The 26246-nt window shown below is 42.0% G+C and overlaps 1 protein-coding gene across 1 annotated transcript in view; it reads right to left on the bottom strand.

Moving 5' to 3' along the window:
* Window positions 1-4104: 4104 nt before the first annotated feature.
* The window catches only part of Lhcgr (luteinizing hormone/choriogonadotropin receptor), a 59355-nt gene continuing 37213 nt past the window's right edge, over window positions 4105-26246 (bottom strand). Inside the window, exons 7-11 of the mRNA XM_070025013.1 lie at window positions 22644-22712; window positions 18688-18762; window positions 14412-14597; window positions 10941-11021; window positions 4105-6521 (exon numbers count right to left, since the gene is read on the bottom strand). Coding sequence (XP_069881114.1) covers window positions 5372-6521; window positions 10941-11021; window positions 14412-14597; window positions 18688-18762; window positions 22644-22712 — 1561 coding nt within the window. The 3' untranslated portion in view covers window positions 4105-5371. The remainder of the gene's footprint in view (window positions 6522-10940; window positions 11022-14411; window positions 14598-18687; window positions 18763-22643; window positions 22713-26246) is intronic.

A 26246-nucleotide genomic window follows, 5' to 3' on the forward strand; every position in this document is an offset into this window, starting at 1 on the left:
ATCCAGATGCAGATACAATGTACAATTGTATATTTATTTTGTTTTCTGTTTCAGCAGGTCCTCCCCTCCCCTCATTATCTATGCCATTACAGATCACATTTGCATTGGGTGTGACAGACCATGATGAAATGTCACATTGTTTTCTTTTTTGGGGGGGTGGGGTAGGGTGGGGAGAGTGGTCCTGGGTCTTGAACTCAGGACCTGGGCACTGTCCCTGAGCTTTTGTGCTCAAGGCTAGCACTCTACCACTTGAGCCACAGCTCTATTTCCAGCTTTTTGGTGATTATTCAGAGATAAGAATCTCATAGACTTTTCTGCCTTGGCTGGCTTTGAATCAAGTTCCTCTGATCTCAGCCTCCCGAGTGGCTAGGATTATAGGCCTGAGCCACCGGCTCCAGGCTGTCTTATTCTTTGAAGGCACAACTTAAGATCCTAATGCCCCTTGTAAAACCAGTCTACCCATCACTGACTGTTATGTTACACAAGGGTCCTGGAGAGTGTTTTCAGTAGGTGGGGAACATCTCACAAAGCTTTTCTGAGCCTAAGTGGATCACTGGCAATACGATGACGATGTAAGCTCAGATGATCCCTAGAAAGCAGATGTATATGCTCTTATTTAAGCAAGACAGTATCTGTGGAGCCCAGCGTCTTTGAGCTGAAGGGTAGCCTCTCTATTTTATGTGGTATTCTTAGGCAGTTGTAAGGGATTAGAATAGAATCTTGTGCTACTTCTTGGAACTTCAGACATCTGTCTTTTTCCTAATCATGATAGGATTTAACCGCTTTTCTACTTAAAAAAATATTATAGTGGAACAACCCTCTGCCAACTCTTTAGTGTAATATCTGATTTTCCTTTTTCCCTATGAAGAGACACTTCTCCCCCCTTCTAGTTTAAGTTTTTAAAAGCAAAAACCAAGAAGAGATTATTTCTGGAGCTTGGGATGCCTCAAGAGGTAGAGTGCTTTGCCTATCATGTCCAAGGCCTTGGGGTCAATCTCAAATCTCTTCCTGCCCTCCTCCTCCCCTCTTCTTCCCTCCACCCCCTTCCTTCTACTTTGGTCAGACTGTCTTCAGTTGAGTAAAGAGGTTTGGAATACCATCTTTCAAATCAAGAAGAGAAAAAAAAAACACATAAAACACAAATGGCCCTTATTTTACTGCAATAATAAAATCAAAAGCAAATTAATATCTCAGTGAGCTCTTCTATAATACTTTCTCCCTTAGTAATGCTCAATTCCCTAAAGGGACATTTTCCCCATTACTTTACTCCCATTAACAAGTGGGGTCTCTAGGTCTAGGAGCTCTAGCTTCAGGCCTGAATAGTGTTCTTTGGGATCACGACTGGCACAAAACCAAAAGATGAGTGGGTCCTGGTTTACAAAAGCTTCCTAAGAATTCACTATCTGGATCTTCCTGGGACTGGGGCAAATTCCCTACTTCTTTTCACTAAGCAGCTTTACATGGAGAGTGTGATTTATCCTACTGAAGGGACTCAGCTTTTGGCCTATCTTTTCAAAATCTAGATGAATCTCTTCTGGGCCTTGAAGGTCAGATATTGCCTTTGGCTTAAAGTTGGACACCTTGTGAGGATTCAGGTAGTCCTAGTGAGTAGGCTGGTCCTCCACCCAACTTCTCTGCTATGTTCTCTTTATCTTCTCAGGGATGGCCTTTCCCTATGACCACCGCTGCTTGAGATCCTGATCTGGTTCTTGAGAATTCCAGGGAGCTGTGTAGTTATTGCTCTACAGTGGCATTTCTCTTTTTCTAGGTGGACAACAAAAGGCACTTACTGTATCCGACTCTGAAATGTACCTTCTTCAGAGCTGAGGAGTATGGTTCCTAGTCTCTGTTTTCTCCTTCCCAGTTTCGCCTGGTCACTCCGTACTTGCACTAGGTGATGCTTCTTATAAATTGAGGATTTGATTTATTGGCAGGATATACTTACCTGGGAAATAAGGTTTGTGTGCATGGGGGAAGTTCATGGAGGAGGTAGTAATAGTTGTTCCTCAAATTCCTTTCCCCTTTCTTTCTCATGAACTTTAAAATCTTACTTAGCTTTCTATTCTATTTTTTAAACACGTTTCACCGTGTTTAAAAAATAGAATACTACAAATACTATTATATACATCCTTTTTGTGTAGCACATTTTATCACCAGGGAAAAAAGTCATGATAGACCCATTGGTCTATTATTTAAAAAATGCAGTAGACGTTATGAACACATTTATTGACATCTTAGTAAGAGATCCTTACTTTATGTGTGGACATAATATGTTTTTGAGAAAGCCAAAACCAAGCCTCCTTCCTTAAAACAAATGTAATAAATGAAGAATAAATACTAACATCTTTTTAAAGTTACTTTGTACATTTAGGCAAGTTATTCCAAGACTGGTATCTTATATTAATATCAAGACTGGTATCTTATATTAATATCAAGAATGGTGAAAAAATACAAGACAGAAATATGAATTCATTAGGCATCTGAATTTTTTATGACTTAGTTTTTTTTTATGACTTAGTTTTGAAGTATTATAGAGAATCAGAACACACATCCTATTAACAAGGCTATCTCATATGGGAATTACTTCTCACAAGGACAGTTTTATTGTAAAGGTTACTAGTAATACCCTAGTATAGGGAAAGGACAAATGAGTGGTATTGATAAATGTTGAAGTCCAAAGAGAGACTTTTGTGGGATATATATTGATTAGTTACGGCCTACTATATTTCATGTAAAGAGATATCTTAACAATAGTCAATGAGGGAGGGAGTACATTAAGGAAAGTTTGATTTAAAAAAGGCAGACTTGTAGCTAGGACCTTACGATGGAAAAAAATCACAGGTAAGGGACAAGTTACTCAAGAATGGTGTGGATCCTGGTATGGAAATACTAAGGCATGACTAGGGAGAAGAAATGGGGGCAGTTTTTTTCATATAGAAAAACAACAGGAATAAAAATGAGTGGTTATAAAGGATGGGCTCTGTAGCTCTCTGAATGTTTGCCTGGGAGCTGAAGTTTAAGTTTATAGGTACTGAGAAACTGCTCAGGCATTTTGTGTGGGCATATAATGAAACAGGATTTTAGGAAGATTAGTCAGTGATAGTGCATGTAAGAGTGTGGACATGGGAAAGCCCAGATGTGAATAAAAATGAGCGGTTCAGGAGTGAGGGGCTCTGTCTGAGATGTAGGTGTGGCAGTGGAAATACAAAACAAAGAATTGGCTTGGAAGGCAATTCAAATAGTAGGTTTTATTGATGGAAGGGTGTGGGATTGAGGGAGACAATGACCTCTGACTATTTCTATTGAAACCTCAATTATGATCTACAAAAATAAAGATCATTACGTGTGCCAACTTCCTTTATATACATTGGAAAATACCATTACAAATCATTAGGGAAATTTAAAGAATTTGAATGCATAATAAACCTTGGATAACTGATTTATATTATAGGAGTCAGCAAAACAGTGAATAAGAGGCTGAGATCCCAAAGCAAAGCTTTGAGTTTGAATCCTCTTGAGTTGAATCTTTTATTCATTTTGGTTGGCAACTTTATCAATTGGAATAAGTTTTCATTTCCTATACCAAACAAATAACATGTACATCATGTTATGATGTTTATGAGTATTCACTAGATAAAATTACATAATGTAGTTACTAATATGTGTGGCATATAATGAACTTTCAATAAAAATTATTTTTAAAAAGGAGAAAACAAAACACTGCGGTTTGAACCATAGTTTTGTTTTCCCACAAGAACCAATTTGAACAGCTAAAAATACTTCAGCTTGATGCTGGTGGCTCACACTTGTAATCCTAGATACACAGAAGGCTGAGAATTGACGATTGCTCTTTGGAGCAGCTTGAGCAAAACAGTCTGTAAGACTTTTATCTCCAATTAACCAGCAAAAAGCTGGCAATGGAGCTGTTACTCAAGCGATAGACTACCAACCTAGAGCAAAGTTCAAGCCCCAGTACTGGCACTCATACACAAAAATATTTCCTAGAAAAGATTAAATGCACTTTTCAATAATGTGAAATGGATAGAAATAATTCTTTACAATATTTGACCATTTTCTTTGACTTGAAAATATAGGGCCCTAGAATTTTTTTTTATAGAGTTCATAACTTCAAATAGGTCAGTACATTTGATGTGTATTATTGCCAGGATCCTGAGGTAGGAAATGGGGAAATGAAATGGACAGAGACAGGGTTCCTACGCATGAGTGTACCCTCTACAATTTAATATTTCATTGCTCTTTAGAGAAGAAACACCAAACAGGCTGAAATGTGCTGTTAGAAGTTTGGATTTTGAAGAATGCAGCTTGTTCAGGTCCATGGAGATCATGTGGGAGATAGACACGTGTTTAGAATAGTGCTGGCAAATAGAACTCTATAGCAATGGAAGTGTTTGTACTAGTCACATGTATAAACTAGTGCAACTAAGAAGCTACAAGGTTTTGTTTTATTCAATTTGACCACACATGGCCAGTGGCTACCAGATTACACAGCACATATCTTGAGTGTATTTCTCAAGCTATCTGAGGGAAAAAAAGTACTTAAAATTTCCAATCTGAGCCAGATGCTGGTGGCTCATGCCAGTAATCCTAACTACTCAGGAGGCTGAGATTGGAGGATCGAAGTTCAAAACCAACCTGAGCAAGAAAGTCCCCATGAGACTTTTATCTCCAATTAAACATCAGAAAACCAGAAGTGGAGCTGTGGCTTAAAGTGGTAGAGTGCTAGCCTTAAACAAAAGAGTTCAGGGAGGTCCAAGGCCCTGAGTTCAAGTCGCATGACTGACAAAAAAAATCCCAGTCTGTGATGAGCTAATGAGTGCAATAAAAATTAGGAAAAGGAAAGAGTTCCAAGACTTGAAAAGCATCACATTAGATTAAACAAAAAGTACTCTCAAGGGGCCTAAGAAGGTGGCTTAGTGGTAGAGTGCTTGCCTTGCATGTATGAGGCCCTGGCTTTGATTCCTCAGCACCACATAAGCAGGAAATGCTGGAAGTGGCGCTGTGGCTCAAGTGGTAGAGTGCTAGCCTTGAACTGAAGAGCTAAGGACAGCGTTCAGGCCCAGAGTTCAGGGTCCACAACTGACAAAAAAAAGTACTCTCAAAATTGTTACAAAAATTTCTAAGCAATCTTGTCTTCTGAAATTTGTGTCATCATGCATCAATGACAGAAGGTTCTTACTGGCACTGGTTATGAACCTCACATTGAACGAGGTAAAAAGTTTCTTGCCTCAGGTGCCAAAGAATAAACAATTTTCTAAAACCAAGTATTTATGTTAAAGTTACTGGTTCAGGTAGTTTGTTTTGTAGCTTCAATAAATTTAGAATTCAATAATGCAGTTACTTCTATTAATAGTTAACACTGTTGACAACAAGTCTTGTCTAGGACGGCTGAATATTGACAGTGTAATGGGGACAATTTTAAGGTGGCTGGAGTCTTCTTTGATCCTTTGGGGCCATTCTTGCAGTTGGAGGTATAAGCAAAACATTCTTTCCTTCTATAAAGTTCAGCCCGACGTTTACAGCAACCAAATTTGCTCAGCAACAGAAAGAAATCTCTTCGGAACGCCTTTGTGAAAATTGCATACAGAAATGGGTTGGCACAAGAATTGACAGGGTAAAAAAGAACCAGGAGAACTTTGGAGTTGGTGACTGTGATAAGGGGCACTTTGAAAGCAGCCGAGATGGCAAAAAAGGAGATAGGGGCCATGCAGGTGAAGTCAGTGAAGATAAGTACCGCCATTTTCTTAGCGATCTTTGTGTCTTTGTGGGTGGCCATCAGCTCTGGATTTTGAACTGCAAAATAAATTTTGATGTAGCAAGCACAAATGACAACGAAGGCCACCACGTTGAGTATGAGGATGGTTAGGATGTAGACTTGGGAGACCGTGGTCTCCACATCCATGGGGAGGCAAATGCTGACCTTCGTGTAACTGCTGACGCCTACAAGGGGCAACACGGCAATCAGAGTGGAAAAGAGCCATCCTCCCAGCATGATGGGGATGGCGTGTCTCAGTCGCAGCTTCTGGTCCAGCTGAACAGCATAGGTGATGGTGTGCCATCTCTCCAGGGTGATGATCGTAAGGGTGTAGACAGAAAGTTCACTCGCAAAGACAGTGAAAAAGCCAGCGGCACTGCACCCACTTCCCGTCTGCCAGTCGATGGCATGGTTATAGTACTGGCCTTTGGTCTGGGAATCAACCCAGGCAATGAGCAGCAGGTAGAGCCCCATACAAAAGTCTGCAAAGGACAGGTTGCACATAAGGAAGCGGGGCACGGTCAGTTTATAACGACTCGTGAGGAGGACAAAGAGGACAGTCACGTTTCCCATGATGGCGAGGATATTAATCAGCCAGATCAAGACCCTGAGGAAATCATAGCCCATGATATCTTCACAGGGATTGAAAGCATCTGGTTCGGGTGCACAGCGGAGGATCTTGGGAGAGCAGAAACGATAGTCATAGTCCCAGCCACTGAGTTCACTTTCAGCAAAGATGGCAGAGTAACTGGAAGAAGAACATTGGCTTGATGTAAACTTAAGAGATTGCCTAAGATTCTGAGAATCTAATTCAAGAACAAGCTTAGTGGTTTTTCTTTTTTGTGCTAGTACCGATCTTGAACTCAGGATTATAGCTCTCCTTTGGCTTTTCTACTCAAGGCTGGTCCTCCAACACTTAAAGCACACACCTCCACTTCTGGCTTTTTGCTGGTTAACTGGAGATAAGAGTCTCCTGAACTTTTTGCCCCAGCTGGCTTTAACTTGCTGTCAGATAGCAGTCTCCTGAGTCGTTAGGATTACAGGCATGAACCATCAGCATCCAACTTCTCAGTGTGCTTTTAGGTAGGGAGAGCGAGAGAAAGAACAAAGCCACTGTCGCCCCAGCTTTACATTTATTTGTCAAATTATCTGATTTGGTGGAGTTCCTTAAGGAAGGAAATGAAAGCTATTTAGACTCTCTAATGAATATCTACTACATTGATTCAAAGACTTAACCAAACTTTTTCCAGAGGATGGTTTGTCTGGCAAACAAATTCAAAGTCATAATATATACTGGCTAAAAAGAATCCTTCTTGGCATTTTCTTAGCAATTTATCTCATTTAGTTATAACCAAATTGCTACCAAGCTGTTTGTCATAGCACAGAAATGCAATTGGAAGTATTGTAGGATCAGCAGCTACTGATGGACTTGTTTGCACCTAGAAAATAGAATAACCCAAGTGCTAACCAGAAACCCAGAGCATATTACTAGAAACCTAGGGGTAAGGGAAGAGAGCTCAAGGATAACAGGAAGAAGTGGCAAAAATACTCTTGTCATAGTAGACAGAGACTGTTTCTAGTGAACAGTCACTTCATTTGATCACTTCCACTACTACTTTATGAGTTGACCTTTGTGTCTTTTGTGTGGCGCCATTAGTTTTCTTTGACATCCTTTTTCCAGTGTTAGTCCTCCCCCCAATTCTGGCTTACTCAGGGCTCACTGACAATACGATAAAATCCACAGTTTAAAAAATGAACCTCAGAGGCCCTCCTTGACCTTGGCTTTGCCTGCTTCTCTGGAAAGTTTCTCCTTCTGCTCATCTCTCCTGCGACTTCTCCATCATCTTGAGAGGAGTCTCTCATGAAGCCTGTCTTGATGTTACTCCTCAAGGGATTTATTATTTTCTCAGCTAGAGCTGCCTTAGTATTAGTGCAGTTATCAAAGCATGTGCAATTAAGCGATGATGAATGTCTGTCTGTTTAGTAGTCTCTTAGTTCGTGAAGAAAAGGGCAAGGCCTTATTTCTGAAACTATAGTGCTTAGCCAGTTTTGCCTCAGAGTATTGATTCAACGAATATTTATGGGGTAAATAAATATAAACCAAGATGATTCTTGCTCTGGAATGAACTCATAGGATTCAGAGACAAGGAGCGTTAACACCCAATACAGTTGTCTCAACAATTTGTTTTTCTTTGCTTACACTCTGCTAATAGAACATTGAGAGCTGAGGAAATGGCATAATTTTCTGTCAAGGCCATTGTAAATATGTATTTCACCATAAGGTCTCCTTACTGTAATAGTAAGTGTGTATATAATTCATTGAGGAGATGCAATAATACATTTGAGGATTACCATACTGAGAGGAAAGCACAGATTAAAAAACAAAACAGAACCACCTCCCCTTCCCCCCTCAGAAGTCTGTGACCGATCCTTCAAAATGATGTGATAGTAGCATAGAAACTGGTTTGGATTTGAAGAAAATCTGCTATTATATGCAGAGGGTGGTATAGGAATCCCACTGTTTTGCTGGGAAGGTGGCTCAGTGGTAGAGCGCTTGCTTTGCATGCCTGAGGCCCTGGGTTTGATTCCTCAGCACCACATAAGCAAAAAGAAAAAAGCCAGAAGTGGCGCTGTGGCTCAAGTGGTAGAGTGCTAGCCTTGAGCTGAAGAGCTGAGGAACAGTGCCCAGGCCCAGAATTCAGGCCCCACGAGTGGACCACAAAAAAAAAAAAAAAAGAAATCCCACTGTTTTATTATTGGATCTCCTTGCAGAAGAACATTGTTGGTCTTCTTATTCACAGACATCAATATAATTATGCATTTTTTATTTCCAAAGAGAGAAGATAGTTATAAAGATCTAATAAAGAAAATACATGCTTTCAGCATCTGATTGACCCCTCATTTTATTAGACAGGAAACCAAGATGCAAGAAGAAAGTGACTTGTCCGAGGTCTCTTAGCCAGACTATAGCAGCATATCCATATCCCAGAGATCCTTATTTTCCTTTATCATCATTCAGGCAGTGTTTTTCCAAGGTTGATCCTTGAACTACCTATATCAGAATCACCAGGGTGTTTGCCTAACGGCTGCAGATCCCTGACTTCAACTCTGGAATCCAAATCTCTAGGGACGGAGCTCAGGAACCTGCATTCTAGAGTGGTCTGTCTGGATGACTCATATAAAATAATAGGCAAAAAACCAAGTTAAAAACGTTCTAACTCTTGCGGCTCTGACTTCTTTTACTCCTTTTTCCTTATGAAAGCTACTTCAGCTTCTTGGGGCACTCATTTAAACTTCTAAAATCTCTACCAGTATTTTTGAATAAATTTAAGTAAGAGGCCAACCATGTTCCCCCTCCTGTCCTTCCTTGTTTTTTTGCCCTTGCGTCTTTTACCCTACCAGGCCCATGTTTGGCAATTGTTTTCCTTGGTGCTTTGTCTATAGACCAAAAACCCACCTGCTGCTACTTACATTTGTGTCTCCGGCTGTTCCTGAGGGCAGTATCATGCCCATTGACAAAGCCCGGCACAGCTGTCTTTAGTGCTGGAGGCTGAGACAGGGAGTGTGAATGGACTCACTGGGCTCACTAATGTGGAGTCAGAGAAAACAGAAGCAGCAGCTCCACACTCCAGTGACAATTACAAAGGAAAGAGAAGACATGGGAATTTTAGGAGGCCTCTGAGATCAGCCAAAGCCATGAGAATATTGTATTACCGTGGGAAGAACAAGTCAGGCTTGGCTAGCTTGAGAAGTTCTGAACTCCAGGGAATCAAAATGGCTCAAAAGGGTGGGAAGTAGGAGGTAGGGGCTTTATCATAAGTATATTTTCACAAGGATCCATCTCACTTAAATCATGTATTAATTTAGGGGGATACTGGATGCTAGGAGACTTTGTCTTAAAGCAGTGTTATTGTAACACTCAAAGTTGTCCACTCACTTGGAAGGCTGGATTACAGGAGAAGAAACTCAAACCACCCTGGGTGCTGCCATTGACTCTACCCTGAAGTGGTTTCCTATGGATGAGCAGAAAGCCGCATGATTGTAAAAGAGTTCTATGGAAGGGAACTGATACGGAACAGAAGGAAGAGTGGGAAAAGGAATACTGGGGGGTAGATAGGGGCAGACCTAAATGAAAGAAAAGGCAGACAAAAAGCAGAATACCACCCTGTGTGTTACTGTACATTAGCAACTCCTTCCACTCCCATGGCTCTGAAAGCCAGGGGAAATTTCTGCTATTCTTTACTGATGAGGAGTGGAGCCTTAAAAAGGATAATGCTCATCAAGAACTATTATCCCTCAAAAAGAGTAAATATTGCACCCTGTGTTGCAGTGTGCCAAGGATTCCTATCTCACTCTGAGGAACCCCAAAGTCCTGGGTCCTTCTCCTATAACCCCATTACCTCTGTATAGTAGAGAGATAGAGAGAAAGAGAGAGAGAGATAGACAGACACTGACAAGGTATGTTAGACTGGAATCTGCTTTTGTAGTCTTAAGGACACCTGGGAGGAATAATAAAATTTCTCAGTCTCAGTAACTGTGGCACAGGGACTCTGGGCTTGTCTTTTGAGGCGTGCTCTTTTCCAGTGGAAAGTAAGTGAAATGCCAAGGTAGTCAGCATTTAAAGTAGGAAAAATGTTAAAAATCAGTCAGTAGAATAGAAATGTAGCTTCAATGCAGTCGATGGTAGTGATGGTATTAAGATTACCTTTAGGCTTGGGAACACAGTGGTCAGGGAGGCCTAAGTCTTTTTGAATTGAAATAGCTACTTTTGGAAGCTATGTCTGTAATAATTTAATCTTTGTGGACAGTTGGCTAGTGAACATTCCTACAGATGAAGGCATCATTTAGACCAGTGTTTGGTGACTTCCATGTGCCTGCAAATTAAACTGCATTTTTTGAGAATTTAATGCAATTATAGAGTGAACACAAGTACTTTTTAAAAGAGGCTTTTGTTTTGCTCTGTTTTTTTTTTTAAGCAGTTGAGACACCTGGCCAACTAGCTGTCACAAAGAATAAAATTCCCATTTTAAACTATTTAAAAGGTATCCTTACAAACATTTTCTCTAACCAAGACATTTAGCAAAAGAAAATAGTTGCACTAATAATAATACGGTACACACAGAACAAGATATGACTCCCTGAGTCTCATTGCAGGTAAAATACTTACAGGGTTTCATTATTTGGTTTTCTCACTGTGCTTTCACATTGTTTGGAAAAGTTTTCAAAAATGGAAAATGAAAAATTCTGTCTGAAAGAGATGTTAAAAAAAAGCAGTTGAGCTTTTCATCTTTAAACCCGATCATGTCTATTTATGCTTTGTTCGTCCCAATTCTTTACCTATTCCCCCCACTTGCGTGATCTGTGCCATTGTCCTAACTGAAATTTTTTCCTGATGAGAGAGTAGAGCTTTCTGAATTGTTATTCAGCTGCCTCCAGCTTAGATAAAATGCTTCTGAATGCTAAGTGTTTTGTGTGGGCTCTAGAGATGAAAGACGTAAATATGTTGTATTGAATCATGGATTTTTTTTTCCAGAGCGTATTAAAAGCTACCTTTATGGTGTATTCAGTTTGCTCCTTACCAACTCTCTTCTCCTTATTGGCCTTGATTAAACCACTCAGAGTTCATGGCTTTGAATTTTATTTGTGAATCTTTGTGTAAGGACTTTGTGCTGGACATGACATTATACAGTGTGAAGTTTAGACCTTTTGCTTATGTGCAGAAACTACTTTGGAAAGGACAAGAAAATGAAACAAGGCTTGCCCTCTCCTATGGGAGTATGTTTGTAGGTATAAAACCTAGGGCATGTTAAAAAGTGAATAAAGAATTAGAAGCAAAGAACGCCACTGTGAGAGTCTGAGCTTCAACTGAGGAGGAAGGAAAAACTGAGGTCATTCAACTTCTCCCTTGACAGTGAGACATTTCCTTATAGGAATAACTTTATATAAAAACAGAAAGGTAGCCATTATGGCAGAATTATCTGACCTATGAGGCTCTCAAAAATTAACCAGCTTGTTATTTTGGGTTAGAATCATAAGTTCTTAAACTTGGTCAGATAGTGCGTGTATGTGTATGCGTGTGTACATGTGTGTGTGTGTGTGTGTGTGTGTGTGTGTGTGTGTGTGTGTGTGTGTGTGATATGCTGGCTTTGACTCTGTATCTGACTGACAGGAGATATTGTATATAGACAAATTCATAGTGAACAGGAAATATCTACTCTGTCAGTTTTGAAATGTGAATCATGGATAAGAAGGCATTCTAGGGGTTCATCTGCCCGGGCAGCATGTATTATCTAAGCAGAGGATAACTGAGAGTTTGTACAGACATCCTATGGACCTAACTTCAGGCTCCCTATCCTCACTAGCAAAAAGCTTTAGGGAGTCAGCTTAGTAATTTCAGTCAAGACAACCTGTGTGTACAAGCATTCCAATCTCCCTCACATACAGGCCCATAATTATACAAGCCCTTTTTTTTTTTTTTAGTTTTGCTTTTGTTTTTGTTTTTTAAATACCAATGGGTAATATCTTTCAAGGGGAAGAAAAGTCAACTGAAAGTTAGTAATGTCAACAAAAATGGAACCTCTTTGCCACAAAAGTGTAGGTGTCTGTACTCAGCTTTATCATCAACCCGCATCTATGTTGTTCAAATCCTTCTCTCATTCTCTTGCTCACCATCCGCCCTCTCTTGACATTGCTGCTGCAGTGAGATTTTATAAAAGTACATTTGGCCAATCTTGCTTTAAATTCTTCATTGCTCCTTATCCCTAAACAACTTCAGCTAGCACTCAAAGCCCTCCCATGGTCCACTTCTCCCTGGCTCATCTCTCTCCATCTATCCATAAGTCTTCTTGCTCTAGTTTTTCTGAATGACATCCATCTAGTGTCTCTTACCTATGTGTTCTCATATGAATGAGTCCTTTTGGCCTTATTTTCTTCACACTGTTTCCCCAAGACTCAGTATTCACTTTCTTTTGAAGGCCTTCCATAAACCCTGAATATTTATACAGTCCTGGATGGCCAGTGCATTCTTCTCCACTCCCAACTCTGCTATTACACCTGCTAATCTAGGTATGTTGCCTGTTTGGGTTGTGTGTGTGTGTGTGTGTGTGTGTGTGTGTGTGTGTGTGTGTGTGTGTGTGTGTGTGTGTGTGTGTGTGTGTGTGTGTGTGTGTGTGTGTGTGTGTGTGTGTGCCTCATAGGCGGTTTGGGTGATAGTGAGCTAGCTCTTAGTCTTTTTCTTTTTTTTTCCTCTCAGAGTTGGCACAGTAGTTGGAACATGTTGAGTTCACAGTTGAAGCTCAGTTACCAGTGTGTGACTTGGACACTATAAATGTTATGTCTTCTCAGTTTGCTTTAAATTTTCAGGTAGAATCAAGTCGATCTACACAGGCACAAATGATTGGAGGTGCTTGACTAGCTATAAATAGATTAATTCCAAACAAAGACAGCAGAAGCCAAGTGTTACTTCCTCAGTGTTTTGTCTAATTAATTGATTGAGAATATCTCTGCAGGCTACAATAATAACTCTTCAGGGCAGTATTCCCTCCCCTCTCCCCCTGCTGTGAGTTGTGACACATTAGTGGATTATGGAAACAATAGAGCATGTGAAGATTGGCAGTGAAAACAAACAAACATGCTGTAGAATAGAGGAGGATAGACATTATCAGGATATATCTCATTTTAAGTTAACTATTACTTTGTTTTAAGTTACAGTGCTACTAAAGGTACTTTTTAACTGTGCATCTTCATCAAAACAGAAAAACAACACTGTAAGAAAGAATGAAATCTTGCCCACCTCTGCCACCCAATATGGAGGTCTGTGATTCAGTAAGTTGCCCTCTACTGGGGACAAAGCACCCAGGAGGTTGTGCCTTTTCATTTGCATATTAAGCAAATGAAGTAAAGGATGTTTTCTATTGGGAGAGAAATAGCTTTAAAAATAAAACACCTTCTGCTTGGGCACCGGTGGCTCATGCCTGTAATTCTATCAATTCAAGAGACTGAGATCTGAGGATTGTGGTTCAAAGCCAGGCTGGGCAGGAAAGGCCATGAGACTCTTATTCCAATTAACAACCAGAAAACCGGAAGTGGTGCTGTGGCTTAAGTGGTAGAGTGCTCGCCTTGAGCTGAAGAGCTGAGGGACAACGCCCAGGCCCAGAGTTCAAGCCCCATGACTGACAAAACAAAACAAAACAAAACCCCTTCCTATCATATTTTGTATCCATTTTAAATGGAAGATTAAGATATTGGGTAACATTTATTCTCCTGAATCTGCCTCCCTCCACTTCTTTAAAACAGTGATGCTCTTTGCTAAGGATTAGAGCTGATTAATGCCAGTTTTTGACGTGTTTTTCAATTACTAAAATAGGGTATAAGTATAATTCAATTAGTTCAGAATAGGCTACTGAGGTCTTTTAGCTGCAGGGAAAATCAACTGCTTGGCAGTAGTTTTTATAAGGAAATGAGACAAGACATTTTCTTGTCTATTTGCAAGTGACCCCATGGCAGAGTTGGCAGGAGGACACTGAGGGAGGGGCAGGGAGCTGTCCACCAGTCCACCACGTTTTCAGATCTGAGTTCCTGCCATAGCTGGGCAGGCTCCCCCTCTCCCCGCCTTCTCTCCCATTTTGTTTTAACTTACTCTTTCTTCGGCACATTCCTAAACACGCAGCAGTGGCTAGGGTAAGTCAATGTGGCATCCAGAAGATTGGCAAATTTCTCTCTTGATGGCAGTGTTTTGAGAGAATAGGAGGACGTGGCAATTAGTGTCTGAATGGCCTCCAGCCCATGGCTTGGCAGGGTCTGCAAGTTAGTGGAAGAAATATCCCTGAACCATTCAGGGGAGAGAGGCTTTTTATTTATTTTACACATTTGATTCTGAGAATGAACCCTCCCCCCTTTCCCTCCCCCCTCCCCCCGCCACAGTCCTGTCATTTCAGCTTCTGACAGATCTGTTCTCCATTTTGCTTTTCCTCTAATTCTCCATTTCAGTGACTCTCATTAAGACCTGAATCTAAGAAAAAGCCACGCTGTATGTTTTTTTCATAGGCACCCCATTATTCTTTTCAAGGTTGGGTATAATTCCTTGTACCTGCCATACATTCATTAGCATTTCTCTCCCTTCTCCTTCCCTCTTTCTCTTTCCACTTAGCAGACTCGAAATAACTGCTTGCTTTATGAGGCAGCTGCACCTGAAGTGACATCAGCTTTTGTGCTTCTACCCTGGGGGGGAAATAGGGTTTCAGATGCCTCGGTCTTTGATTGATCAAACCCTGCAGAGGAGTTTGTCATGAAGTGCAGGCTGGTTACCACATTAAGAGCCACTGTGTTCCATTCAGCCTTTGCCTTATTCTACCTAGGAAACAGAATTGCAGGTTCCAATTAGCTACCAAAAAAGCTGGAGGAGCTGTGGCTCAAGTGGTAGAGCACTAGCCTTGAGCAAAAAAGCTCAGGGAGGGGCTGGGAAGGTGGCCCAGAGGTAGAGTGCTTGCCTCACATGCACGAGGCCCTGGGTTTGATTCCTTAGCCCCATATAAAGGCTGGAAGTGGCACTATGGCTCAGGTGGTAGAGTGCTAGCCTTGAGCTGAAGAACTCAGGGACAGTGCCCAGGTCCCAAGTTTAAGCCCCAACACACACACACACACACACACACACACACACACACACACACACACACACACACACACACACACACAAAGTAGTTAACCTATATGGACAATGATACCTAAGTGTTGAGGAGATACAGCAGATGAAGGGAGCATGGATTTGATCATAGAAGCAGGTACTGAAATATTTTGCTGAAGTCATTAATATATATGATAATACATATTTGTAAATAAAATATTTTATTAAAAAAAGAATTGCAGATTCTCTAATGGCAAGTGAGATAATGCTATCCAAAGCAAGGGAACACTCCACCATACCAGCACAGCTGTGCAGAAAGCTCAGGCCTGGAAAACCAGGTCCCGGATGCCCTGGTTGGACTTGAGGCAACATCCAAGAAAACTATGGATGCATACAATGTCAGGAGGAAGAATAGTCAATGGGTATTTAATGATCATCTTCTAGATGGATGCTGCTGCTGCCCCTGAACTTTGCTTCCTCTGTGATCTGCCCTGGTAGTCTGTGTCCAGCAAGGGGGAAAGGATCAGTGGCTAGTGATGAGTGGAAGACAAACTTGACCTCATGGCATGAGGACAAGTGCAGGCCCTTGAAGGAACAATTGAGGCAGGAGAATGAGTCCTTATTGCGTTAGGTAACTGGTGAACTCATTCCTGTATTAGAGTTACTCTCTCTGATTTGGTAAGGATTGAGCTCAGGACTCTAAAGACAAGGTAAATATTGCCTTTTTAAAAACATTTTTTTTTTGCCAGTCTTGGGGCTTGAACTTAGGACCTGCGTGCTTGTCCCTAAGTCTCTTTATGGTCAAGGCTAGTGCTCTACCACTTCAGCTACAATGTTACACCTGGCTTTTTCTGAGCAGCTTATTAGAGATAAGAGTCTCACAGACTTTCCTGACCAGGCTGGCTTTGAACTGTGAGCCTCAGATCTCAGCCCTCCGAGTAGCTAAGGTTGTAGGCATGCACTACTGTGGCACCCAGTTGATTGCCTTTTATTTTATTTTTTTGAATGGGCACATTTTAGATCTTAGAAGTGGCAGCTCCTCATTACAAAGGAGTGTCTGTCTGCGAGAGGATGGATTCCTAGTCTCAGTGGCCCATCCCTACAGGATGGGGGGAAGGGAATAACCCGGGGGTGGAAGGGCATGCTTCTAGACACCATTCCAGTCTTGCTGGTGGCCTGAGAGCAACTAGCTGGGAAGGAAGAGGCCTAGGTCTGGCCTCACTGGTGTAGAAATGTCAGCCAGGTGCCCGCAGTGGCCCTGGTCAATTCTAAGCAGCTGACCCAGCAGCTTTTCAAGGCTGTCACACAGACTCTGATCGCCACACTCACTTGTCACGTTCTGGCCAAGCCAGAGACAGCTCTTTGTCCAGCGTCCAATAGTGTGTGCCAGGCTGGAGGGAATTCAACCAACCTGTAAGATTCTGCATCTGGTGGACTCTGAATAGGGGACATCGAGAATAGGAAGTCATGAACCACTGCCTCAAGGGGTCATGTGGTCTCTGGGGAAATGCTGAAGAGTGTCTGGAGCCCTGCTCCCTGCATTTCTTCCTGCAGCTGAGTTCCTTTCTGTAAGATCTCAGGCGTCCTAAACCTTCACCAGCGGAGGACAGATTTGATTTCCTGTTCCCTCTAATTTTCCTTATCCTACGTCCCCATTAACTGAGGGAGCTAGGCTTGCTCCTCATACCAGTGTGAGACAGACAGACATACAATTTAGCAGTCCGGCCAAGTGCCAGGGACAAGTCAATTCTCTGGCCTTGGATCTCATGAATGGATTCTCAGTGGGCCTTAGCTACCTTCTAAGTTTGCTATTAGAAATTGGGTTAGGGTTTTCAAGTTCACGTGATGAAGTCCTAACCCCTAATGTTTCAGGTATGATCTCATTTGGAATCAGGCTTTTTTTTTTTTTTTATTGTTGTTGTTGGTTGTGGGGCTTGAACTCTGGGCTTGAGCGCTGTCTCTGAGCTCTTCAGTTCAAGTCCAACACTCTACCACTTGAGCCACAGTGCCACTTCTGGTTTTCTGGTGTTTAATTGGAGATAAATGTGTCCCTCCCCACGGTATAACCCCTGCTTTCACTGTATTTGATGTTGTTATAATTTGTGGAGGGGAAGGGAAAAAACAAATTGTTTAAATAGGGATACAGGTGGACCCATTGCAACAATGAGATGTACAAGTCGTTATGTCGAAGACGAACTTTACAACTTTGGTAGAGGGGGGGAGAAGGTTGGGGGGGTGGGGGAGGATGGGATGGGAAGGGGAAACAAAGGGGAAACAATGCTTGATAAGAAATGTACTCATTATCTTGCCCATGTAATTGTAACCCCTCTGTACAATATTTTCACAATAAAAAAAAAAAAAAGAGTTTCACGGACGTTCCTGCCTGGGCTGGCTTTGAACTGCAATCCTTAGATCTCAGCCTCCTGAGTAGCTAGGATAAAAGGTGTGAGCCATCAGTGCCCATGGAGACAGGCTTTTTTTAAAAAATAAAAACAATCAAGTAAAAATGAGACTAGGGTAAACCCATGTTCTTATAAAAAAGGAGAATTTAGCTAGGCTCTGGTGGTCCATGCCTGTAAGCCTAGCTACTCAGGAGGCTGAGATATGAGGATTGTGGTTAAAGGTTAGCCCAGGCAGGAAAGTCTCCTCCAATTAAGCACTAGAAATCGAAATGGAGCTGTGGCTCAGATTGGTAGAGCCCTAGCCTTGAGCAAAATTGCTCAGGGACAATACCCAGTGCCTGAGTTCAAGTCCCAGGACTGGCACAAAAATAGATAGACAGATAGCTAGCTAGTTAGATAATCAAAACTTGGTTAGTGCCAGTGGCTCACACTTATAATCCTAGCTATTCAAAAGTCTGATGTCTGAGGGTCCCAGTTTGAAGCCAGCCTGGGCAGCATGGCCAGGAAAGACTGTGAGACTCTTACCTCCAATTAACCAGCGAATAGCTAGAAGTGGAGATATGGCTTAGGTAGTAGAGCCCCTGACTTTACCAGAAAAAAATGCCATGTGTAGATTCAGTTACACTGCTACAACTAGAAGAATTACTGGAAACTGGAATATGTTCTTTTCATCCAGCCCACAGAAGACATATCTTGACCTTGCACTACCGGCCCCTACAACTGTGACACAACAGGTGCTTCGTCTTGGCAGCCCTAGTATGCTGCGTCTTTCCGTTTCAGCTGCAGAAGCTGGTACCCTGCAAACCAGGCTGGGCATGATGTGGCAGGGCCACTAAACAGGCCTGCTGGGAGGCACTGGGTGTGAGAGGAGGTGGCAATGCTGTACTCACAAGATACTGGGCCCTGTGGCCCCTTGGAAGGCTCTGTTGTGCATCTTCTCCAGGCGTCCGTTTTCTTTTAGCTCCCTGTTGGAGAAGAACAGTTTTCTTAGTGGAGTTTGTACCTTGTGGGCCAGCATTCACGGGTGTGTAGTTGATTTCTGCTCTGTACTTGGGGGTGTATGGGATGAAGAGGCATGGTAAGAAAAGATAAGGAACTGTAGCAACAGTAGAAAAAGACATGCTAGTCCTTGATGAACTGTGTGAATTCAGGCTGACCTTTCCTTTGCACTTTCCCTCTCACTTGGTGGAGCTCTTTGTCTTGCAACTTAAAGAATTTACCCCCTCCCTCCCCCATTGGAAATGTGAAGATTTGCTAGCAGGCAGCTGAGAGAAGAGGGAAATGCTGCCCCAAGGCCAAGGCTGAATGGTTCAAGTGCAGCTTCTATCTGCAGCTGCAGGGAGAGACCTTGGAGGTCTCAGAGTCAGTACCAAGTCGTTAGGGGAGAACCTTTCCTATGTTTTCCCTTTCATAATGCATCTGCAATTCTTTCTTTGTGATATTCCTTCTCAGTGTGTGAGAGCAGGGAGGAATCCCAGCCAGGGCAGGACACTGCTACAAACTCTGGGTGTGTGAATGGATGGTCACTGCCAAGTATGTGTGCTATGGAAAGACAGGTGTTGATAGCCACTGTTCTTCAGGCTATGGATGGATCCCAAGGCTACAGGGGCCGTAGCTGGTGGGAGATGGAATGGGAGCTCTGGGCCTTGAGGTCAAAGCGGCTCAGTCTACAGGGCTCAGGAACAGCTCAGTTGGGTCCTGAAGAGAAGCCCTTGCCTGGGCTCTGATGCCGGTTCCAGTAAGCACAGGCTTTTCTCTGGGTGAACAAAAGATCTAGAAAAGATAACCCTTGGTTTGGGATGCCAGCATTTTGGGGAGCACTTTCTTTCTATAAGACAAAGATAGTGACTCAAAGAGTATTCTGGAGCGCCTTGGGTAGCAGGTCCAGTGTTTATGTATCTGTTGTTCCTGTGGCAATTCGAGTCATGAGATCAAGAACCTTCTACCCCATCATGACAGTGTGACATGGCCAAATAAAACAAAGCAAAGATGCACCATTACCCAATGTCACCCCTGCAGGCTGGGCAATTATAGGCATTTAAAACCTGCCAAAGCTCCTACATCTCACTCTGGGTAGAACTGCTGCTACCCAGCTTCTTCCTTGGAAACCCTCAGCTCTGTCATCACATGCACCTGTCAGACTCCCAGCCCCCATCCCTTGGGTGTATTTCTACTTTCAAAGAGATGAGGTTGTCAGAGTCAATTGCTGTTTAAAATCCAAAATCAAAAGACGTTTCTCTTTCTTAAACTGCCATCACTCTTCCTCCTGATTCGGTTTGTTTTATTTACCTTCAGTGCTAGTTACAAATCGGCTGAAGATGGGCTCCCTGAACCAATAGTCTCAGGTCAGCCAGGTCACATTAATTGGTCAATTTCATGAACATTTCTGATGGCCTCTTAAAACTCGGATCTTTCTGTGTACTGGCAGCTAAACTATTACGTTGTTTAAAATTATAAAGCAAACTCAGCCTATGTTTCTACATGTCACTTTTGAGAATTCTCTCTAGACATGGGATCTTTGGGGTGCGAGAAGCCTGGACAGGAGGCTAATTTGAGACACAATGGGAGAAACCACCTCCCAACCCCTACCCCACCCCACCCCCACAAATCCTCCTAACTGGGAGCTCTGGGGATGGTAGAGACCCTGTGGTATCTGTGGGTATCTGAGGTAGCCTTCTCGTTCAGTTCCCCTCTCCCTGGGCACCCTGAACAAGTTGGCCATTTCAGGGCTATATGAGGCTTCCCTCTCATTATTCTGAAGAACTTTGGACAGGTTTACATATGAGGAAGGTGTCAGGGGCTGGGCTCAATGTGTTGTGTGAAAACTTGGCTTCACAGTTTGGAAGAACACTCACTCTGTCCAGTTAAAACCTTCAGTCTCTCCCTCTCTTCTCTGTCCTGCAGGACTGGATTCTGCTCCATCTCCAGCTTCATCCCATGTCAGTCTTCCCCTTATCAAAGATCTTCCAGCTATAGGGACCTCTTCTCAGTTCCTGAGACTTACCAACTTTTCTTTCTTCACTCAGGACCTTTGCACATGCTGCTCTTGCTTTGGATATGGCACTCCTCACTCTTGCATGGTGCACTCCTAGTCATCCTGTAATCTCAGCCTAAATACCCTATCCTGCATCAGTCCATCCTCAAGTACCTTGCCTAAGCTGACCATCCCTCCTTCCATACTTTCAGATCTCAGTAATGGGTTATGTCCTTCATAATATGGCTCACGAGCTTTTTACTACATTTATTTATTTATTAAATTTATCTGTTTTGTCTCTTCTGGTAGAAAAGGAGCCACATGAAGGCAGAGACTTCCACACAATTCCTTCACACCCAATATTTAATACAGTTCCTAGTATATTAGAAGTACTTAATAAATATTTGTTGGATGAATATATGAATGAAGTTGATTGGTGTTCTTGGCAAACATTTGTGTTCTTGGGTTCCTATTTCTTGCTACAATGAAGTGCTGGGGACATAGAATTTTTGACTAGTTTGACTGGAGCCATTGTGGTACTTTTTTTTTTTTCTGGTTGTGGGGCTTGAACTCTGGGCCTGGGTGCTGTTCCTGAGTTCTTTAGTTCAAGGCAAGTGCTCTCCCACTTGAGCCACAGCGCCACTTCCAGCTTTAGGGTGATTGATGGACTTTTCTGCCTGGGTTCGCTTTGAATCATGATCCTCAGATCTTAATCTCCCGAGTAGCTAGGATTATAGGCGTGAGTCATTTGTACCTGGCTTAAACTGAAAGATCTTTTCTCTCTCTCTCTCTCTCTCTCTCTCTCTCTCTCTCTCTCTCTCTCTCTCTCTCTCTCTCTCTCTCTCTCTCTCTCTCTCTCTCTCTCTCTCTCTCTCTCTCTCTCTCTCTCTCTCTCTCTCTCTCTCTCTCTCTCTCTCTCTCCCATCCTTTCCTTTCCTTTTCTTTTCTTTCCTTTTCTTTCCCTCCCTCCCTCCCTTCTTTCTTTCCTTCCTTCCTTCCTCCCTCCCTCCATTCCTTCTTTCCTTCCTTCCTTCCTCTTTCCCTCTCAATTTTTTTTTTTGTGTGTGCTGGTACTGGGGCTTGAACTCAGGGCTTGAGAACTAACCATTAGCTTTTTGTTCAAGGCTGGTACTCTACCACTTGAGCCACACCGTCATTTCCCTAAGGTTTTGTTACAGACAACTGTAGTGTGATGGGCATGTCACCCTGTACCTGTAATGGATCATGTATCGCCCCATGCTTGAGAGTGTGATATTACCCTGGAAGAGGAGCCACAGAGAGAAGAGAGTGAGAACAATGAAGGGAACAGTCCTTGGGGGCCATCCTGTCCCCATCCCAAGTTAAAGCTATTACAGCCGGACTTGGGGAGGAGTGCAGAGAAACAAAGTACTTCTAACTCTGTAGAAAGGAACTGCCTCCCTATAAGGAAGAAGGAGATGGGTCTCTCTGTCTCTGAGGAGGGGGCTGTGGTAGCTGATTAGGCTGGGAAATAGTGTCACCAGGCTTCTTTTCAGTGGGTCCTGGGGAAGAATTTCCTCCTGAAATATGCTGCATCTGACATACCATCAACCCGAGCGAGGGGGGCTAGAGAGGAGAGCTGTGAGGTGCAGGAGGCAATAAGTAGTGTGTTGAATATTTCAACAAACTGTCAACTTCAATGTATGGAGGCTGCATCTGTCTTTGAAATCAGGGTACTCTGGGGCTTCCAGCCAACCAGTTGCCTAGTAACGTACATGAAGCACTGAGGACTAGCCACTTGAAAGTTTATTTATTTTTTTGCCCTGAGTTGGTTGTTGAAGATTGAATGTGATCTGGTAGCCAGAGTAATACTTCATTTTTATTCATGAGCTAGGGAAATAAGCACATACTTACAGTGAAATTAGCGTCGTCCCATTGAACGCGTGGCTTTGTATTTCTTCAAATCCATTTCCATATAGTTTGCTGAAGGAGAGAGGAGAAATGGGTTAGGAATTGGGAAAAGGAACTGAAACATAGTTTAGAAGCACACATTCTTCCTCTCGTGGCATTTATTACCAAGAGAATCACCAGAATTCAAAATATCTAGCACCATTTCTCTAACATTTCAGACTCTAGTACACTGCACTGCGTTTTCTGCTCTGGTTAACTTTATCTTCTACCATCATCACCAATTCATTAAGTACTTATTAGGTGCCAGCTCCTTGATCATGTGCTACCATATGCCTATGTTCTGATTCAGTTCTCATCAACATTTCCATTATAAAATGAAAAAAAAAACCCTCAAAGCTTTGATATTGCTACTTGGCTTGCTGATGATGTCAGGGAAACAATGGAGAGCTGGGATGTAAGGCTCAGTCTTCTCCAGCTCTGTGGTCTTCTCCCTCTAGGGCTTCCTAATCTGCTGAGAACCTAGGGCAGAGCAAGGCACACAGATCCTGAGATAGCTTTTTTTTTTTTTCTTGGATGAGAATGTAGACTAGCTGATGCTAAGTTTCTACAGAGTAAATGTCTGTGAACAGTTCTTGAAAGATCCATTCATGGGCAATGAAATAAATTTAGTTGAGTGCAATCAGAATTTTTAAAAGGTGGAGTAGAACAAGTGGGAAGTTGATGAGTATAGTGCAAATAGGAATGAATACTTATAAAATTTTGTCCATCTCAACACCTGTTTATGATAAAAAGCTCTGGAGAAGCTAAGAAGTCTGCAGCCAGTGTTGTACTTAATAGTGAAAAGTTAAAACCATCCCTCTAAAATCAGGAACAAATGCAAGGATGTCCACTCTTTCCACTCCTCTTCAATATAGTACTGGAGTACTGAAATTCCTAACAAGAGCAATAAGGCAAGAGAAGAACATAAAGGAGATCCAAAGAGGGAAAGAAGTAAAACTCTCCCTCTCTTTTTTTTGGGGGGGGGTCTGATCATGGGGCTTGAACTCTGGGCCTGGGCGCTGTCCCTCAGCATTTCAGCTCAAGACTACCACTTTAGCCACAGTGCCATTTCCGTCTTTTTTCTTTTTGCTTATGTGGTGCTGAGGAATCAAACCCAGGGCCTCATGCAGCCCCCTTTCCCTCTTTTTTTAAATATAATATTTTTTATTGTAAAGATACTGTACAGAGGGATTACAATTACATGAGCAAGGTAATGAGTCCATTTCCTATGGCACATTATTACACCCTCCTTTATTGTGTCCCCTGCCATCCCTTTCCTTCCCCTCAACCTTTCCCCTCACCCCGGAAAAGTTGGAAAATTTGTTTTCAATATACTGTCTTGTACATCTCATTGTTACAAAGGGTCATCCTATATCCTTATTTCAAGCATTTTGTTATTTCCCTTCCCCTCCCCAAATTATAAAAATGTGTATACAAGATGCAGGACACCGGAATCAAATACAGTGACAACAGGGGTTCTACCATGGGGGAAGAACATACAAAGAAGCCAAAAAAAATCACATAGTACATTATAAGTACATTAAAAAGAACAGCAACAAGATGACACACTCCTGTATTTAAAGAACCCCACAGACTTCTCTCCCAAATTACTTGAGCTGATCCAAAACTTTGGAAAGTAGCAGGGTGTAAAATTAACCCACAAAAATCAGTAGTTTTTCAGTATGTCAACAATAAGAAGATAGAGACTGAAATTAGGAAAACAAGGCCCTGAATAGCAAAAACAATCCTTAGCAGGAAGGACAGTGTTGGAGGAATATCAATACCAAACTTCAAACTCTATTACAAGGCCATAGTAATAAAAACAGCTTGGTATTGGCCTGAGGACCAATGGAACAGAACAGAAGTCCCAGAAATAAACCCACACACCTGTAGCCAGCTAATATTTGATAAGGGTGCCAAAAACACAGGAATAGAAGAGTCTTTTCAACAAATGATGCTGGCAGAATTGGCTATACACATGCAGAAAACTGAAGCTAGATCCTTATATCACCCTGTATCAAAAATAATTCTAAATGGATCAAAGACATCAATGCAATACCAGATACCATAAAAATATTACAGGAAGGGGTAGGAGAAACACTAGGGCATTTATCCAATAGACCACAAACCAGGCCACACTAAAGCTACCAGCACAACTAAGTTCATTGCAGCATTGTTTACTATAGACAAAATATGGAATTAACCCACATGCTCCTCAGTGGATGAATGAATCAAGAACATGTGGTATATGTACACAATCAAATTCTGTACTCCATTAGAAAGAAGGATATTGCCCCATTTATAAGGAAATGGAAAGACTTGGAAATAAAATATATTAAGCAAAGTAAGCCAGACCCAAAGAAACATAGGTTGCATGTTTTCCCTCATTTGTAGTAATTAAAATGTATCTATAAACCTATAGGTAAACACAACGGAATGGTAAAAGACAAAAAATACACTTGTATATTATTAATTAAATAGGACTCCAAACATTTGCACAGTGAGACCAAAGGGGGATATTCTTAGGAGAGGATCACATGAGCTTGATAGCTATGTGTATATGATCTTATAAAATGAGGTGTATTGAAATAAACTCCAAGAAATGGAAACAAGAGTTCTTTTATTTTACTCTTTATGGATGTTTTGTTTTTTGTTTGTTTATCCCCTTTGTCACTATTTTTGATTTCTGTACATTTGTGTCTTGTATGTAAACTTATCTGACTTGGAAAGGGTAAGGGAGAGCACAGAAATGGTGGGACAAAGAGTGAACAAATGCAGCAGTGATATTCACTAGATACTATGTTGAAATGAACTACGAAATTGGGGGGGGGGAGATTGGGGAAAATTAGAGAAAATGAGGGAAGAAGTGATGTAACTGTAACCCCTCTCTATATATCACCTTTACAATAAAAATTAAAAAAAACCTGTCCCTTCATTTTATATAGAAAATAAACACATACACACATAAACACACCACACTCACACAGAAACAGAGACATGAGAGGCTCTTTAGAACACAGATGCTGGAAAGTGGCAGGCAGAAATGAGCCTGGAATGCTTGAGCAGCTCGGCTTTATTTTACAAAGAAGGAAAGAGGTTCAGAGAGATCAAGTAATCTTGCTCACTAGTCTGGAACAGGCCCAGACACACATTAGGTGGGCTATTTCCAGTGTCTTAGTATTATGGTTGGTTGGGGACCCTGCCCTAATACCCTCAATGCCCATCTACCTTATAACTGTAGGGTTGGGTTATATAATGGCCTTCTTTAGCTGCCCTACTTAAAATCAGTAAACATTAGATCAGCATACATTGTACATGTATTTTGAAATATCCCATACCACCCTATAAATTTATATGTTCAATAAATACATTTTAAACCTTCGTTCCCCCACCTCCCAAAACCTGGGGCCTACGATGCCAAGTGAGCTGAGCTTCCTTGGCAGAGAGTGCCTTCCTTGGCTTACCTTGCTCTTCTGGAATTCTAAGCTTACCAGAGTAACTCCTACCTCTGACTTGTACTGGATTTTGGAGTGCCATTTTCTTAATGCTTTCTGTATCATTTTCTAT

Source organism: Dipodomys merriami, unplaced genomic scaffold (genome assembly GCF_024711535.1).
Source record: "Dipodomys merriami isolate MVZ:Mamm:240054 unplaced genomic scaffold, mDipMer1.0.p SCAF_17, whole genome shotgun sequence".
Taxonomy (NCBI): domain Eukaryota; kingdom Metazoa; phylum Chordata; class Mammalia; order Rodentia; family Heteromyidae; genus Dipodomys; species Dipodomys merriami.